Genomic DNA, 14,936 nt, shown 5'->3' with positions numbered 1-14,936 from the left:
CAAGCTGTTTAAAGGCACAGTCAACTTAGTGTATGTAAACTTCTGACCAACTGGAATTGTGAAACAGTGAATTATAAGTGAAATAATCTGTCTGTAAACAATTGTTGGAAAAATTACTTGTGTCATGCACAAAGTAGATGTCCTAACCGACTTAACAAAACTATAGTTTGTTAACAAGAAATTTGTGGAGTGGTTGAAAAACAAGTTTTAATGACTCCAACCTAAGTGTATGTAAACGTCCGACTTCAACTGTATATAAGATTTTATAGAGGACAAAATCTGCAAGCCATGTGTGTAGCTAGCTTGCTACCTTGATTTCTGTCAGATGTGCAGGAGAACAAGGGATTACATCCTTGAGTAAATCTAAAAAGTCTAGTTCCATTAGGAAAAGGAGGTCAGGTGCATTAGGTCTGGGTCTGAACACAGTCATCCAGATAGACACTCAGAGAGCAGTAGGGGACATGAGTGCAGACAAAGCAGGACCCTAATGCACAGGCTCTGAAAAAAATGTGCCACTGTGATTTCTCTTTAACTCTGTATAGCATCTTGGGTCTTGGCCACACTCAAATCCCGAAGCCTTCTTGAGTTATTTCTAGTTAATCGTTAACCCTCTGTGTGCCGGAATTCTATAATTACTAGAATGGCCATGGCTGACATTTTGACCGTTGATATTTCAATAGTATAAATATTTCATAATAAATAACGAATGCATTTATTCTGTTAAAATAGGGCCATAACAAACCTCAGAACATGAAATGTAAATTGTATTCAGTCCGAAAATGTATTGATTGATCCAGAAGTGCATAGATTGTAAATACTAAAATAAGAAGATGGTGCTTTTTCTGACTTCACAGCTTGGAATAGCTCATTATCCCAATCCCTCTCAAACCAGCTTGAGCACATCCAAAAGTGTGCTTGCCGCATCATCCTGGGCACTGCATATGTGAGGTACACCGATGCACTGGAGACCCTGGCACTGCAAACACTTGAAGAGCAAAGAGAGCAGCTGTGCCTGGATTTTGCAATCTCTCTCTACAAGTCCCCCTTCCGTGACTGGTTAGTTGCTTGTCTAAGTTTCCATCCAATTCTAAAATCTGCATATGTGCATTTTCCCACCAGAGCTGTGTTTCCATCAAATTGACTTGTTGATAAAAGTTGTGTGTGATAACGTAGTGTACATACAAAGCACTTTTAACATTACATTTCCATGTACCGAATAGAAAGCAAGAGTTTTTTTCTACCAATGGTTTTGTTACAAAAACTGTTGCAATAAATAGCATACTTGCCCAATCTGGTTTTGGCGCATGCCCTCTAGACTACAGTTCACTGATAAATTACATTTTTATTTGATCATTGCCGAACAAGAACCGATCATCATTACCACCAGCATTCAAATAATACCCATGATATTTATTTATTTATTGTAGGCCTACATATGACTTATGGAAATAGTGTACCACATAAACACGTTTTTAGTTGGTCCTTTCACAGTCATTAGGTGTTCCGCAAAGGCTTTCTTACCTCCAGAGTGGGGTGGTGGGCCACAGAGTAGGACCACTCCTTGGCCCTCACGAACCCTCACTGGACTTCGACTCTGTGTCTTGAAATTCTCCAAGTCTGTTTCAGAGAGACAAAAGGAATAGGCCAAAATGATCAAGCAGTATTCTACTGAATTTATGAAGCAATGGCAATAGCCATTATAACCATTATCTAACCAAATATTGACATAGTAGTTAATCTATCATTGGTAGTGTGGAACACCATGCAGTGACTTGACATTATACAAAATGATATAGCCCCAAACACAGGTCATGTATTTTTGTCTAACACTCCCTTTTAACCGTGAGTCATTGATTATTCTAAGGACTACAATTTCAGCTTTTGGGACACAAATTGTACTATAGTATTATATTAATGTAATATAATTTATTATTCTAGTTCCTATCTAATATATTGAGCATCTACCTCATTGGGTTAAATGGCAGTATCCGACACCTTTGGACAACTTTGTGAGACAATAATTTCTTCCGGTGTACTTACAGAACTGTTCAATCCCAAGCACCTCCAGCATGCGGAAAGCCCTTCCTCAAGTATAAGTCACACATGAGTGATTTTAATTGAAACTATGTATTGTTATCACTTTCTGTGTTTCATTCATTACCTTCCTCATTGCACACGTTCCAGCAACAATTAAATGGCTATGAGATTGAAATAGCATGTGTAGGGCAACCATTTACTTCTTGACAACCTACTCGGGAAATAGGACAACAATCCACGTCTGTCTTTTCTCTGCTGTTGTTGCTCATGTAGATTTCTAAGAGCCTATACTGCAAAATAGCAAACCAAAGTAACCAATAATGCCATAATCAAGAGAGAATGGAAATAGAAGGAAGAATAATGTACTGTAACACCTACTTCCCCACGAATACATGAACTTAATGAGAAAACTGACTCAATTAACAGATGTATTTGAGAAGTCTGTATAATATTGGGGAATTATGTCACCATGTCTGTGTGATGCTTCAGGGACATCTGTGCCCCACCTAAGCAAGATTTATGTGAAACACTTCTAGATCGATTCTAGGTCTTGAATACCATGAGTGATTAGTTCTGCTTTAGGAAGCAGTTTAAATTGGGTATTACAGAGCCCACTGATCTATTAAAAGTATAAAGAGGTCAGGTACAGTAATGAATGTCCTCAAGGCTATGGGATAACTTTGTTATAAAGGCCTGTTTTTCTTATTTCCCATATTCTTGAATTCCCCTTTAACCTGTAAACATACATTTAGACACTTAGATTGTTGAGGCAGTCCAATTAAAAAAGAATGTTTTTCTATGTTTTATCAGGTGCATAAGTATTCAGCATTTGAGAGGCATGATTAGGTGGATTTGGAAAACAACCAAATCTCAAGACGCCACTGAAATGACTTTGTTAAAGAAAGTCATTGCTATCATCAAAGTTATCTTTCCCTATGACAACATGAAAGCAAGTGTCAGGTTCGTGCTTACAATCAACTATTGGCACATTGGAATTTCTAACAACATGTCCTGTGTTTTCAGAACTAACGAGGTTTAAGAACTAAATGAACACAGTGTATAATTCCAAAAGGTATTAACATTTAAAATAAAACTTTCTCAAAGTGAGTATTAAAATAAATATTTTATTTGACAAAAAATCCCTGAAGCTAGGTGAAATCTGTATATGAGCAGTATTTCCCTATAGCACCTAATAATATTACTACACCACCGTGAAGTGGGAACAAACGGTCAATATTCTCATAGTGTGAAACGCAAATGAGCTGGACACACTAAAGCCAGCCATGCCTGATAAACCAAACTGTTCTGCAACCCCTGGATTATATTGTCAAGCCTTTCAAAGACATACCTCTGTGTGCTTTTTCATTGCCTAATTCAAGCTATTTTGAGTGCTTTCAGGTCCATGAAATTGGATGTGAATTAGCATTTTGTGACTTAATGCAATGAATCAGAGGAGATTGTATCAAAAGAGAATGTGAGTAACTTTTGTTGTGGTGTGAACGAGAGCATTAACCAACAGTCATGGCTTGTCCTTCACAGTTATTTAATATTGAGTCATATTACTGTAGAAAGTACCACTCAAACCACTTTCATAGCCTAAAATGTAAATGTTATGGTATACCGCTTTGAATAGTTTATATGATATGATACTGTTCCCATCTCTTCATTAATCTATGTTCTACTTATTCAAAAAGTGAGCAACACACAATTTTGCAGTGAGCACTCAGAAATAAGTATGATATTACAAGACTGAGACACTTTACAGCAGGGATATTCAACTCTTACCCGATGAGGTCAAGAGGCTGCTGGTTTTCTGGTCAAACTGACAATTAACTGCGCCCACCTGGCATCCCAAGTCTAAATCTGTCCCTGATTTAGACTTGTGGAACTGCCTTTGAGGTCCATAATTGAGTTTGAGAAATGTACACTATGACATCAAAAACGTTAATTGAGAAACTCTTTACAATTGTTCTCTAGCATTGTGCGATAAATTCCTGTTTTAAAAAAATGGTATGTTTGAAATGCAGATAGCTAGAGCTCTGATATATTTTAGACAGGCCAAAACTGTGAGAGCTGTTCATGTCCCCACTCTCTGATTGCTATAAAAACTAAATAAGGATGTAATTTTCCCTTGATGCGAAAGTGTGGATGTTATGAAAGGGACTTGATAGAAATGACGGAAGGCGTTTGTTAAAAACAAGAGATAGAAATCAGATCTACTTGTGAAATGGATTGTAATGTCAGACAGACACTGGAAAACAAATATGCAAATTATGTGCAATTGTGAGGCTGAACCAAAGAAGAGATATGAAATCTGATGCTCCTAAGATACAAGTGAATTGCATCCTGTGCAGTTTCTTAAATACAGTTATTTCACCATTCAATAATTAAGCACCGAGCTAACAACATTGCATCTGGAGCATATCATGCTCATTCTCTTGGGTACATATTAAAAGGTTATTCCTGCAATATGGCAGTTACAATCTGTGGAGTAATGTTATATTTTACCACAGCAGAGTCGAGAGACTTTCAATTATAAAAATCCCAAAGAGATTACAGAATTCAATCTGCCCCTAGAACGAGTGAGATTATTCCAGTCTACACAACAGACGAGCAGAGGCTTTTAAAACATTTCACCACAGTATTGTCAGTGGAATCATCAACCTTTAAATGTACTGATATTTTAAGCCCAAATTAGATGGTGAAAGATTGTCCACAGTTTATATGGCTCAGCCCACCGGCTGGTGGTGGATGAAGGGCTGCCATGCATCCCTAACACAATCACTCTTTGTGCCTACATTTTTATTAAAAAATATATATTTGTTCAATTTCACAATTTCAATTTGTACAAATGTACATTAATATGCATAGTGTGAATTGGAAATTTGTTTTTTGCATATCCCAACTCCCCCTGAGACGCCCTCAGAGAGTTGGGTCAAGTGCCTTGCTCAAGGGCACATTAACAGATTTTCTCCTTGTCGGCTAAGGATTTGAACTAGCGAGCTTTCAGGTACTGGCCCAACGCTAGTATACCTGCCACCCTATATATGATATATTATATACGGATATCTTACTAATCTTGGTAATGTTGAGCCAGCAAAATACCAATTAAAAGACCAACTTCAGTAGCCACAAGAGCTTATGTGCCTACAACTTTATATTTTAAACCAATGCTTTTCATGGTACTACAGCATCATGTGCAACACCTACAGTGGGTTCTAAAATGATTGACACCTTTGATAAAGATGAGCAAAAGTGACTGCATAAGAAACATAATTCAAATACTGAGCTACAGTATATTGTATGTGTTATCAAGGTGAGGTATTGAAACGTACTGAAAACAGGGGTGTCAATAATTGTACACGTCCTGATCTGTTTCACCTGTTTCTTGTGTTTGTCTCCACCCCCTCCAGGTGTTGCTTATTTTCCCCAGTGTATTTATCCCTGAGTTTCCTGTCTCTCTGTGCCGGTTCGTCTCGCATGTTTTCAAGTCAAGCAGCATGTTTTCCCGTGCTCCTGCTTTCTATGTATCTTTTGCTAGTCCTCCCGGTTTTGACCCTTGCCTGTTTTCTGCACTCCATTCCAGCCTGCCTTACCATTCTGCCTGCCTTGACCTTGAGCCTGCCTGCCACTGTACATCCTGGACTCTGAACTGGTTTTGGCCTTCTGCCTGTCCATAAACATTCTCTTGCCTACCCCTTTTGGATTGTTAATAAATATCAGACTCTAACCATCTGCCTCCTCTGTCTGCATCTGGGTCTCGCCTTGTGCCTTGATAGTATTATACTCAAAAAATATATAAATGCAACATTCAACAATTTCAAAGACGTTACTGAGTTACGGTTCATTTAAGGAAATCGGTCAATTGAAATAAATTCATTAGGCCTTAATCTATGGATTTCACATGACTGGGAGTGAAGATATGCATCTGTTGGTCACAGATACAGTACCTTAAAAAAAAGGTAGGGGCGTGGATCAGAAAAGCAATCACTATCTGGTGTGACCACCATTCACCTCACGCAGAGCGGAGGTTGTTGGTTGAGTCCTGTTGTCCCACTCCTCTTCAATGGCTGTGCGAAGTTGCTGGATATTGGCGGGAACTGGAACATGCTGTCGTACACGTCGATCCAGAGCACCCCAAACATGCTTAATGGGTGACATGTCTAGTGGGCACACAGGCCATGGAAGAACTAGGACATTTTCAGCTTCCAGGAATTGTGTACAGATCCTTGCGACATGGGGTCATTCATTATCATGCTGAAACACGAGGTGATGGTGGCAGATGAATGGCATGGCATACTCACCAGATATGCCCCACCCATTGAGAATTGTGGGATGCTCTGGATCAACATGTACGACACTGTGTTCCAGTTCCCACCTATATCCAGCAACTTTGCACAGGTCCCAATCATTGAAGAGGAGTGGGACAACATTCCACAGGTCACAATCAACAGCCTGATCAACTCTATGCGAAGGAGATGTGTCGCGCTGCATGAAGCAAATAGTGGTCACACCAGATACTGACTGGTTTTCTGATCCATGCTCTTACTTTTTATGTATCTGTGACTAACAGATGTATATCTGTATTCCCAGTCATGTGAAATCCATACACTCTTAGAAAAAAAGGTGCTATCTAGAACTTAAAAGGGTTCTTCATAGGAGAACTCTTTGAAGAACCCTTTTTGGTTCCAGGTAGAACCATTTTGGTTCCATGTAGAACCCTTTACACAGAGGATTCTACATGGAACCAAAAATAGTTCTACCTGGAACCATAAAGGGTTCTCTTATGGGGACAGCCAAAGAACCCTTTTTGAACCCTTTTTGTAAGAGTGTAGATTAGGGCCTAATTTATTTATTTAAATTGACTGATATCCTTATATAGACTGTAACTGATTAAAATCTTTGAAATTGCTGTTTGTTGCATTTATATTTTTGTTCAATATATGTTACATCTTTGTTATATTACATCCTATTTTATAAAAAGTCAAAGCCTCAAAGAGGGACAAAAAAGCACTACAGGGGCTTCTGGTCTGGTCCAAGTCTTTTACAAATGACATGATACAGACTTTCAAAACAGGCTTCTCCTCAATTCATTATTCCTCTGACCCGGCACCGTTCAATCATTCTGCAGGATTAATTAAGTTATACCAAGAGCAACAAATAAGATGGATGACACATCACCGCAGATACTTGTCCTTGTCAGTTGACAAAGCCCACAGGTCCCAGGTCAGAGCCAGGCAATGGACGAGACCAATCACAGTGACATACAGTGCAGGTCAGACCTCGAAAATTGGTAGGAAATATGAATATGATACACTGCCTGGTGTAGACATTTGGTGTCAGCGGTGGGATTCACATGAATATGATATACTGCTTTGTGGGGACTCGTGACTCAAATGCACCCATTAGAAGCTAGCTAAATACCCGGGGTGCTCTCACAAGGATCATCCCTCGGTCTGCTAAAAGGAAACAGACGTCAGAATTCAATCTGGATGCACCATCTGTTCTCAGAGGTTCACGCTGTCATTTTAGATGGGATTCCCGTCAGAGCAGAGGCCCTGAGTTTACCTTGCCATCAGAGATGTCGAAGACTTAAAATGTGATAGATGAAGACTGTAAAACATCAGTTATATAGCTGCTGTCAAGGCCCTCGACAATCGCACCCTCTTCATCCCAAACCTACTCTTTGGTAGAGCTGTTGCATTTAGGGCTGTTACGGTGACCGTATTACCTTCACACCGACAGTCATGACCGCAGTCAAATTCCACGTGACTATTGAGTCACAGTAACTAGGCTTCTCCAAAACTGCGCTCTGATGCCGCTAATGGTCATTTGTAGACTACCAAACTAACCAGTCGCCAATGGCCTGGTACTCAGCGCTCTATTGTTCCTCTAATCCCTCTGGCATCAATGCAAAAGCTTGAAAATCAAAACAAACACTTCATGAGACCTTTGGCATTCAGAGTTCGAGCGGAATAGGACAACCTGTTGCACAGCGAGAGCCAGCTCCTTATAGCTGGTTGATACATGTCATTTCTAGAAGTCCATGTTGCACTATATTTCTACAGGCTATGCTATGCAATTGCGTGAGAAAACAGAGGTTTTATGGTCTCCATTAAAAAGAAAAGGATCCTATCAGTTTTCAATAGACTATATTTATTTCTCAACTCTCCTAATATTGAGCACATTGCTTCGCTTTAAGACTGGAGTAGTCTACCTGACTGGCATGAAAATTAACTGCGGGAAAAGCTTCCTCCATATGCTATTCAAGTGCATATGAATTACATGTATTTTCCCCCCTGCCCGTGTTCTGACAGGTGCATGATAATGGTCCATTCTAAATCCAAACTAATTTCACACATATATTACTTAGTATATGTAAAGACAAGATTAAATTGAGAATAGTCTGATGGGTGAGAATATTATCACTTGTGAATGATGCCCAGCGTGTGCAGTCCAAGGCAAGGAGCATTCGTTTTTTTGCGACTTTTTCAAATCATAGTTGCATGCATCATGTAGCCTAGCCCATACTGTAGGCCTATATGTTTTGATAAAGTTTGTATCAACACTAAAGTGGCCAAATAAGGCCCAGGACCCCTGGAACATGGTTGGAGAGCACATAGCCTACAGAGTCTAATGAAACATGTGTTCTTATAAGCCCAGTCATTGCTCAATCGACCTGTGAAAACAGACTTATGACTCGCCACTATTTAAAAAAGGATCCCATCTTTCTCGTGCTGCTATATTTATTACCAAATGAATCTGCTTTACAACCGATGCAGCTTACCTGGCATATTAAAAACGTAACCTTACGGAACCTCCAATCACTATTTGAGTGCAGGCTATGGATGAAATGATGTTTTTGTGGGCCATTCTAAATAAAAAATGATTCCACACATATATTAGTAGGCTATGAGAATATTATCAAGTGCTTGTCAAATTATGAATGAGAGACTGCGCAAGAAACAGAGCAGAGCTCATGCCTTTCATGCAACTTTTTAAAAAACATCATTAGAGTCACATCATGCAGCCTTAGAATGTATTAGAAATCAAAACATATAGCCTAAGGTTTGTATCGCAACTAACGTTGCATAAATAACTGTACATTAGGTATATAGGAGGACCTGTTTCAAATGAACACTTTGTAAACCGCTCAGCTGTAACGGTCGTCGGTGGAGGAAGGTGAGGACCAAAGCGCAGCATGGTACTTGTTCATGTTATTTATTTAAACTGAACACTATCAAACAAAGAAACAAACCGCACAACCTAAACCGCTCTGTCAGGTGCAAAACACACTAAACAGAAAATATAATCACCCACCACTCAAGGGTGAAAACAGGCTGCCTAAGTAAGGTTCTCAATCAGGGACAACGATTGACAGCTGCCTCTGATTGAGAACCATACCAGGCCAAACACAGAAATACCAAATCATAGAAAAAAGAACATCGACTGCCCACCCAACTCACGCCCTGACCATACTAAAACAAAGTCATCACAAAGGAACTCAGGTCGGTACGTGACATCAACACAGCACACTCCCTTGGAAATCATTTTGGAAAATATCCTTTCTATTTTATTCAGCTATGTGGAATTGTATCCTTCTTACTATAAAATAACATAAAATAATGCCACGGGAATTGTAAGCAAATGTTGTCTGCTAAATGAACTAGTGTAGCCCACAGCCATACAGCACAGCCAGATCACGGCTTAACATCAGGATGACTCAGAATATGCAATTCTGTTCTTCTGAAATAGGCTACATTGTCTTCATATCACAAAGTTTCTTTAGATCTATCTGAAATAAATAATGGTATTATTAAGATGGTGTAAGCTATATTAAATGGATTCATTAGATTTTCTGAAATGCAGATGTTCCAAAGGTCCGCATCAGTGGATTGTAAACTATGCCTGGAAGCCCGGAGAGGCTAAACGTTATTATGTTAATTAACTGTCATTTACCGTGAGGCTGGCAGTTATTTGCATGACAGTGACGAGTTGACAAAATGTCATGATCGCCATAGCCCTAGTTGCATCTCCTATCACACAGATGTCCCAAACCACTGTTTAAGCTGGATTAAAGGATCAACTTAGTGACATAATCATGGTTTGCTAATGACTGATGCTTTGTGATAGAATCCACTGCCTTTTTCCTTGGACTGAGAAATATTCCATTTAAACCTTTACTGTATTAAGAGGAAAACTCACAAGCTATATGTAGACTAGCTTCTCTGCTGACGATGGTGCCGAAAGAGTTGGTTGCCAGACACTGGTAGATCCCGACATCCTCCTCTTTGTTCAGATGGCTGATGCGTAGGTTGCCCCCAGTGAGGGCATAGCGTGACCCTGATCTAGGTACAATGAAGGAGTCATTCAGCTTCCACCTGAAAAAGCAAGAGCATTAAAAGGATAAGTTGACAAGAGAACTGTAGGGAAAGTCCACTAGCATGTACAGAATCAGCCTTATATGTGTATGAGTGATCTCATCATAATGCCTGGAAATCTTACATCAAGTAAAACATTCACAACTGTGGGCTACATATTGTAAGCACACAAAAGCAACGACAAACTGGAAGAGGTTACTAGACACAGAACACATAAAATATGTAGAAAATATACAATCCTCAGATTTACGGACTGACCGGTCAATCCGGAACATGTATTAAATGCAAATTGAGCTTACGTGCTAAAAACGCATCATATATGTATAGTATTTGGCTAAATGACTAGAAAACACAAATGCGCAATAAACATTGTCTATCAATGTTTTAAGCGGTTTTCCATTGAATTTCAAAATGAGAAACACCAAAAGAACGACTTTCATTCCCAACGTTTTCAGATTATCGGAGGTGTGTATGATCATGTCACAACTATCCTATTATTAGGCTGCACAAGCCCTAGTGCCACAAACACAACATATCCTATTGCCCAACTCTCATGTTTCCTTGAAGGTTGCCCAGTTCTGGTTCATTATGCATGTGATCCATACAGTCAGATAGCATAATCACACACTTTCATCATGATAAAATTGCAATCACAACCCAAGACAAGGCAAATTTGTGGCAAATTCCAAATTAAAACAAACGACACAAGGCCCTGTGCTTGTCGCTCCAAACAACACTGAATATAATTGATGTGGGATGTAATCAGTGAGAGACATTACTCATTTGCAACCATAATTCGTTTTCATTAAATTCCTTTCACGCCTTGCTCAATTTAAACATGGGATGAGACCAAAATCAATGGCTGTAAATACTGTCATCATTTTATTTTCCAAAAGCAGCCAGACCTCCCTGCTCAATAAGGGAGGCCCTGGGACAAGAATTGTAAGCAATTCCTAAACCAACCACAATGATTTTCAAACGCCACATGGGGATGTAGCCTATAGCCTACCTAATGATAATGATAACCCATTTTTTGTTAAATGAACCGTCGTTCAACCAGCAAAAGACCCTTGAGGATAGAAATCTATTTTTCAATGGGGACCTGGAAAGTCAACAGGAAGTAGTCAGCGTGTAAATACAACACAAGAGCACAATACGATACATTAAAAACAATCACAAAGGTCAACAACATTTTCCCCTTGCAATGCTTTAAACTCAGCAAGCGATACCCTCTCCTCCAGTTTAAAGTGTTTTGCAGCTCGTTCCAACACCAAGGATTATAACGAAAATTATAGTTTTCCCATTTCAGTTCTGGCCTTAGGAACCGTGAAAGATTGTAGCAGCTGAGAACGGGGACTATCAGTTTGTGATTACCTTTTTAGTGAGGGGGACAGGTAAAAAAGCAATAGGCCAAGCAATGCTTTGTACACAAAGATGTACTGTACCAGTGCTTCAGCATTTGTGTAGGAAGAGAGGGCCACTTCACCATATAGATCACAGTGATGGGTGAGTGATCTTGCATTTGTTATAAATCTAAGCATTCTGTGATACACAGTGTCCAGTATCTTAAATCTGCTGGCTGAGGCTTGCATGTAAACAATATCACCATAATCTAGCACAATATCACCATAATCTAGCACAGATTTGTTTTAAAATCCCTTGGATAACCCAAAGCTAACCCTATAATAACAGTCCTTTTGATTAAGGGTAATGCGATCAAAGACATTGAATACAGAACAACGCTAGGTGGAATCTGGAATTCAAATGACAACAAAGCGGTCACCTTAACACTTTTTGGGTGAACAGCTGTCAAGATGTTTGGACATTATGAGTAATGTAGGATTCTGGTCAATTCAGTTGAATTGGAAAAACCTGAACAACTTTCAGTTCATTTTCTGAATTTCCTGAATTGAAAGCTGAATCTACCCAAACCTTGAAGTCTTGCGCGTGCTTCACAATAATTTGCTACAGTAAATTAGAACATCTATTCTTCCTGAATCACTGTGCAACATGAAGAGAATTACTGTATTGATCTTTTTTTTTCTTCTAGATTTTGATTAATTTTGATGATCAGAAGTTACAGAACCTATTCAAATACAGTTTGACCGCACCTCAAAACTGTTAATAATGAACACAAGAGAAGTGCATCCAGTTAATCCCAACAGTTTGATGTCAAGGAGAGAGAAAATGAACAGAGAGGAGAGCAAACAAGCCTAACAAGAAAAGCTATCTTTGTGTTCATGAAGAGCTCTTGAGAAATAGCTTTCAGAGACAGAGATAAGGCACAATTATATTGAATATTAGATCCTTTTGTGCTGATTGGAATTCCACAACTCCTTGAGTCAAATAAGTCTGAGGTTTCCATTTCTGAGAGAGAGAGAGAGAGAGAGAGAGAGAGAGAGAGAGAGAGAGAGAGAGAGAGAGAGAGAGAGAGGCCTATTCAGTGGAGCGGTGCCTGACGGCAGATTGGCTGATTAGATTGATTTATCGATTTGGTTTTGCAGCTGGAATGGCTCCAGACTAGACAAATCAAGGGACCACGGTGACAACTCAGAGGGGGCTTTCAGTGACAGCGGACGAGGAGTAGTCTTAAGTATGTCTTAAATTAATGTGTCCTTGGCACCTCCTGAAAAAGAGCTGCTCTATTCTCAGCTCTAAGGACCCATTTGATGTACTATGATGCTGACTGAGTGAAGGACTCTTAACTTTTCAAAACTAATTTCATACACTGGAACAGCTTACTTCAATGTGGTGTGTGTGTGCATGCATGCGAGTACACTCTGCACACACACACACACACACACACACACACACACACACACACACACACACACACACACACACACACACACACACACACACACACACACACACACACACACACACACACACACACACAGGTGTACGACTTCAATGTGAGTTGAAGACAGAATTATTAGGTTCCCATCTTTTAGGCTGGCGTCGGAGGCTGCATTGTAGAAACAGATTGCTTAAGTATTCTATCCAGTGGAAGTGATAAGATCTTGTACATTCATTTCAATTTGTGCCCATTAGGCATAACACCCAGGATCTTCAAGCTACATTAACAGCCAAATACGCTGATGTTATGAGGGATCGTTTCAACCTATTGCATATTAAATGCTTGGCTTTGCAATTTGCATTTAATTACAGTGACAAGAGTACAACAGCCGTCGTTGTTTGATAGATTGAAAATTAATAGCTTATGCAACTGATGCTCTTTAAAGCAGATCATAATTTGTCATCTGTTTTAATTTGTCATCACTTAAGCTGGTGATCAACGGGGCATCAATACATTCCTAGGACAATGCACTGGGGACAACTCCCGGAGAGGGACAATACACAGAGTTTGACAGTGAAGTCCAAACCCTCTGGTCACAAGCTAAATTAATCTATGTTGTTTCTACGTTAATAAAAACAACAACAAAAAACAATGTGATGATGTTGAATTAACGTGGAAAACATAAAGGAATTTCGGAAATGTTTGTCTTTCTTTCACCCAACTTTTAACCTAAATCCAATGACATGGTTCAAATTCCTGATTTCCTTATCAAATATCAATTATCTTGGGTCATCATTAGGCAACAAACAGGGAAAAAAGACAGACAGGGTGGAAATTTGCCTGATAACGTATTCTGAATTGAATTCCGTTGCTCTATGGATCGCCCCATACATTCAGTCTGAAACTACCATCCTATAAGTCGGTTGTGCTGACATCAAAATGAGGGGCATTGTACAAAACACATTAATCCGCGATTGAATCTTCTCTAACCAATCAGAATATTAAAGCCACTAACGTGATTACTGATTCTTGTAGGCCCATTCTGGTCCAACCCATCGGTTTCTGGGGCCAATCAGAATGGTCAGAATGTGTTTGCGATGGGCAGTCATCGTCATTTTGACGAGTCTCCAACGTCATTTTAGAGAATTTGGCAGTATGTATAACCGCAGACCACGTGTAACCACAGCAGCCGAGGACCTCTACATCCGGGTACCTTCATCTGCGGGATCGTCTGAGACCAGCCACCGGGACAGCTGATGAAACTGTGGGTTTGCACAACCAAAGGATTTCTGCACAAACAGGAAAGCTCATCTGCGTGCTCGTCGTCCTTACCAGGGTCTTGACCTGACTGTAGTTTGATGTCGTAACCAACTTCAGTGGGTGAATACTCACCTTCGATGGCCACTGGCATCTGAATTCCGGTTTTAACTGTACCGACCACTGTACTGTGCAGATGTGGTCGTTTAAACAATGCTACCTAATATAATGTTTACATACCCTACATTATTCATCTCATATGTATACGTATATACTGTACTCTATATCATCTACTGCATCCTTATGTAATACATGTATCACTAGCCACTTTAACTATGCCACTTTGTTTACATACTCTCTCGTATGTATATACTGCACTCAATACCATCTACTGTATCTTGCCTATGCCGCTCTGTACCATCACTCATTCATATATCTTTATGTACATATTCTTTATCCCC

General features: G+C 39.6%; 1 protein-coding gene across 4 annotated transcripts in view; it reads right to left on the bottom strand.

Moving 5' to 3' along the window:
• Nucleotides 1-14,936, bottom strand: part of cntn3a.1 (contactin 3a, tandem duplicate 1) — a 104,446-nt gene that overhangs the window by 62,424 nt on the left and 27,086 nt on the right. For all 4 annotated transcript variants that reach the window (XM_035740686.2, XM_035740685.2, XM_035740682.2 and 1 more), the window contains 2 exons: nt 10,243-10,418; nt 1,522-1,617 (listed from right to left, as the gene is read on the bottom strand). In XM_035740686.2, coding sequence (XP_035596579.1) covers nt 1,522-1,617; nt 10,243-10,418 — 272 coding nt within the window. The remainder of the gene's footprint in view (nt 1-1,521; nt 1,618-10,242; nt 10,419-14,936) is intronic.

Source organism: Oncorhynchus keta, chromosome 28, assembly GCF_023373465.1.
Source record: "Oncorhynchus keta strain PuntledgeMale-10-30-2019 chromosome 28, Oket_V2, whole genome shotgun sequence".
NCBI lineage: Eukaryota > Metazoa > Chordata > Actinopteri > Salmoniformes > Salmonidae > Oncorhynchus > Oncorhynchus keta.
The sequence above is the reverse complement of the archived record's forward strand: the minus strand, read 5'-3'. Positions and strand labels throughout refer to the sequence as shown.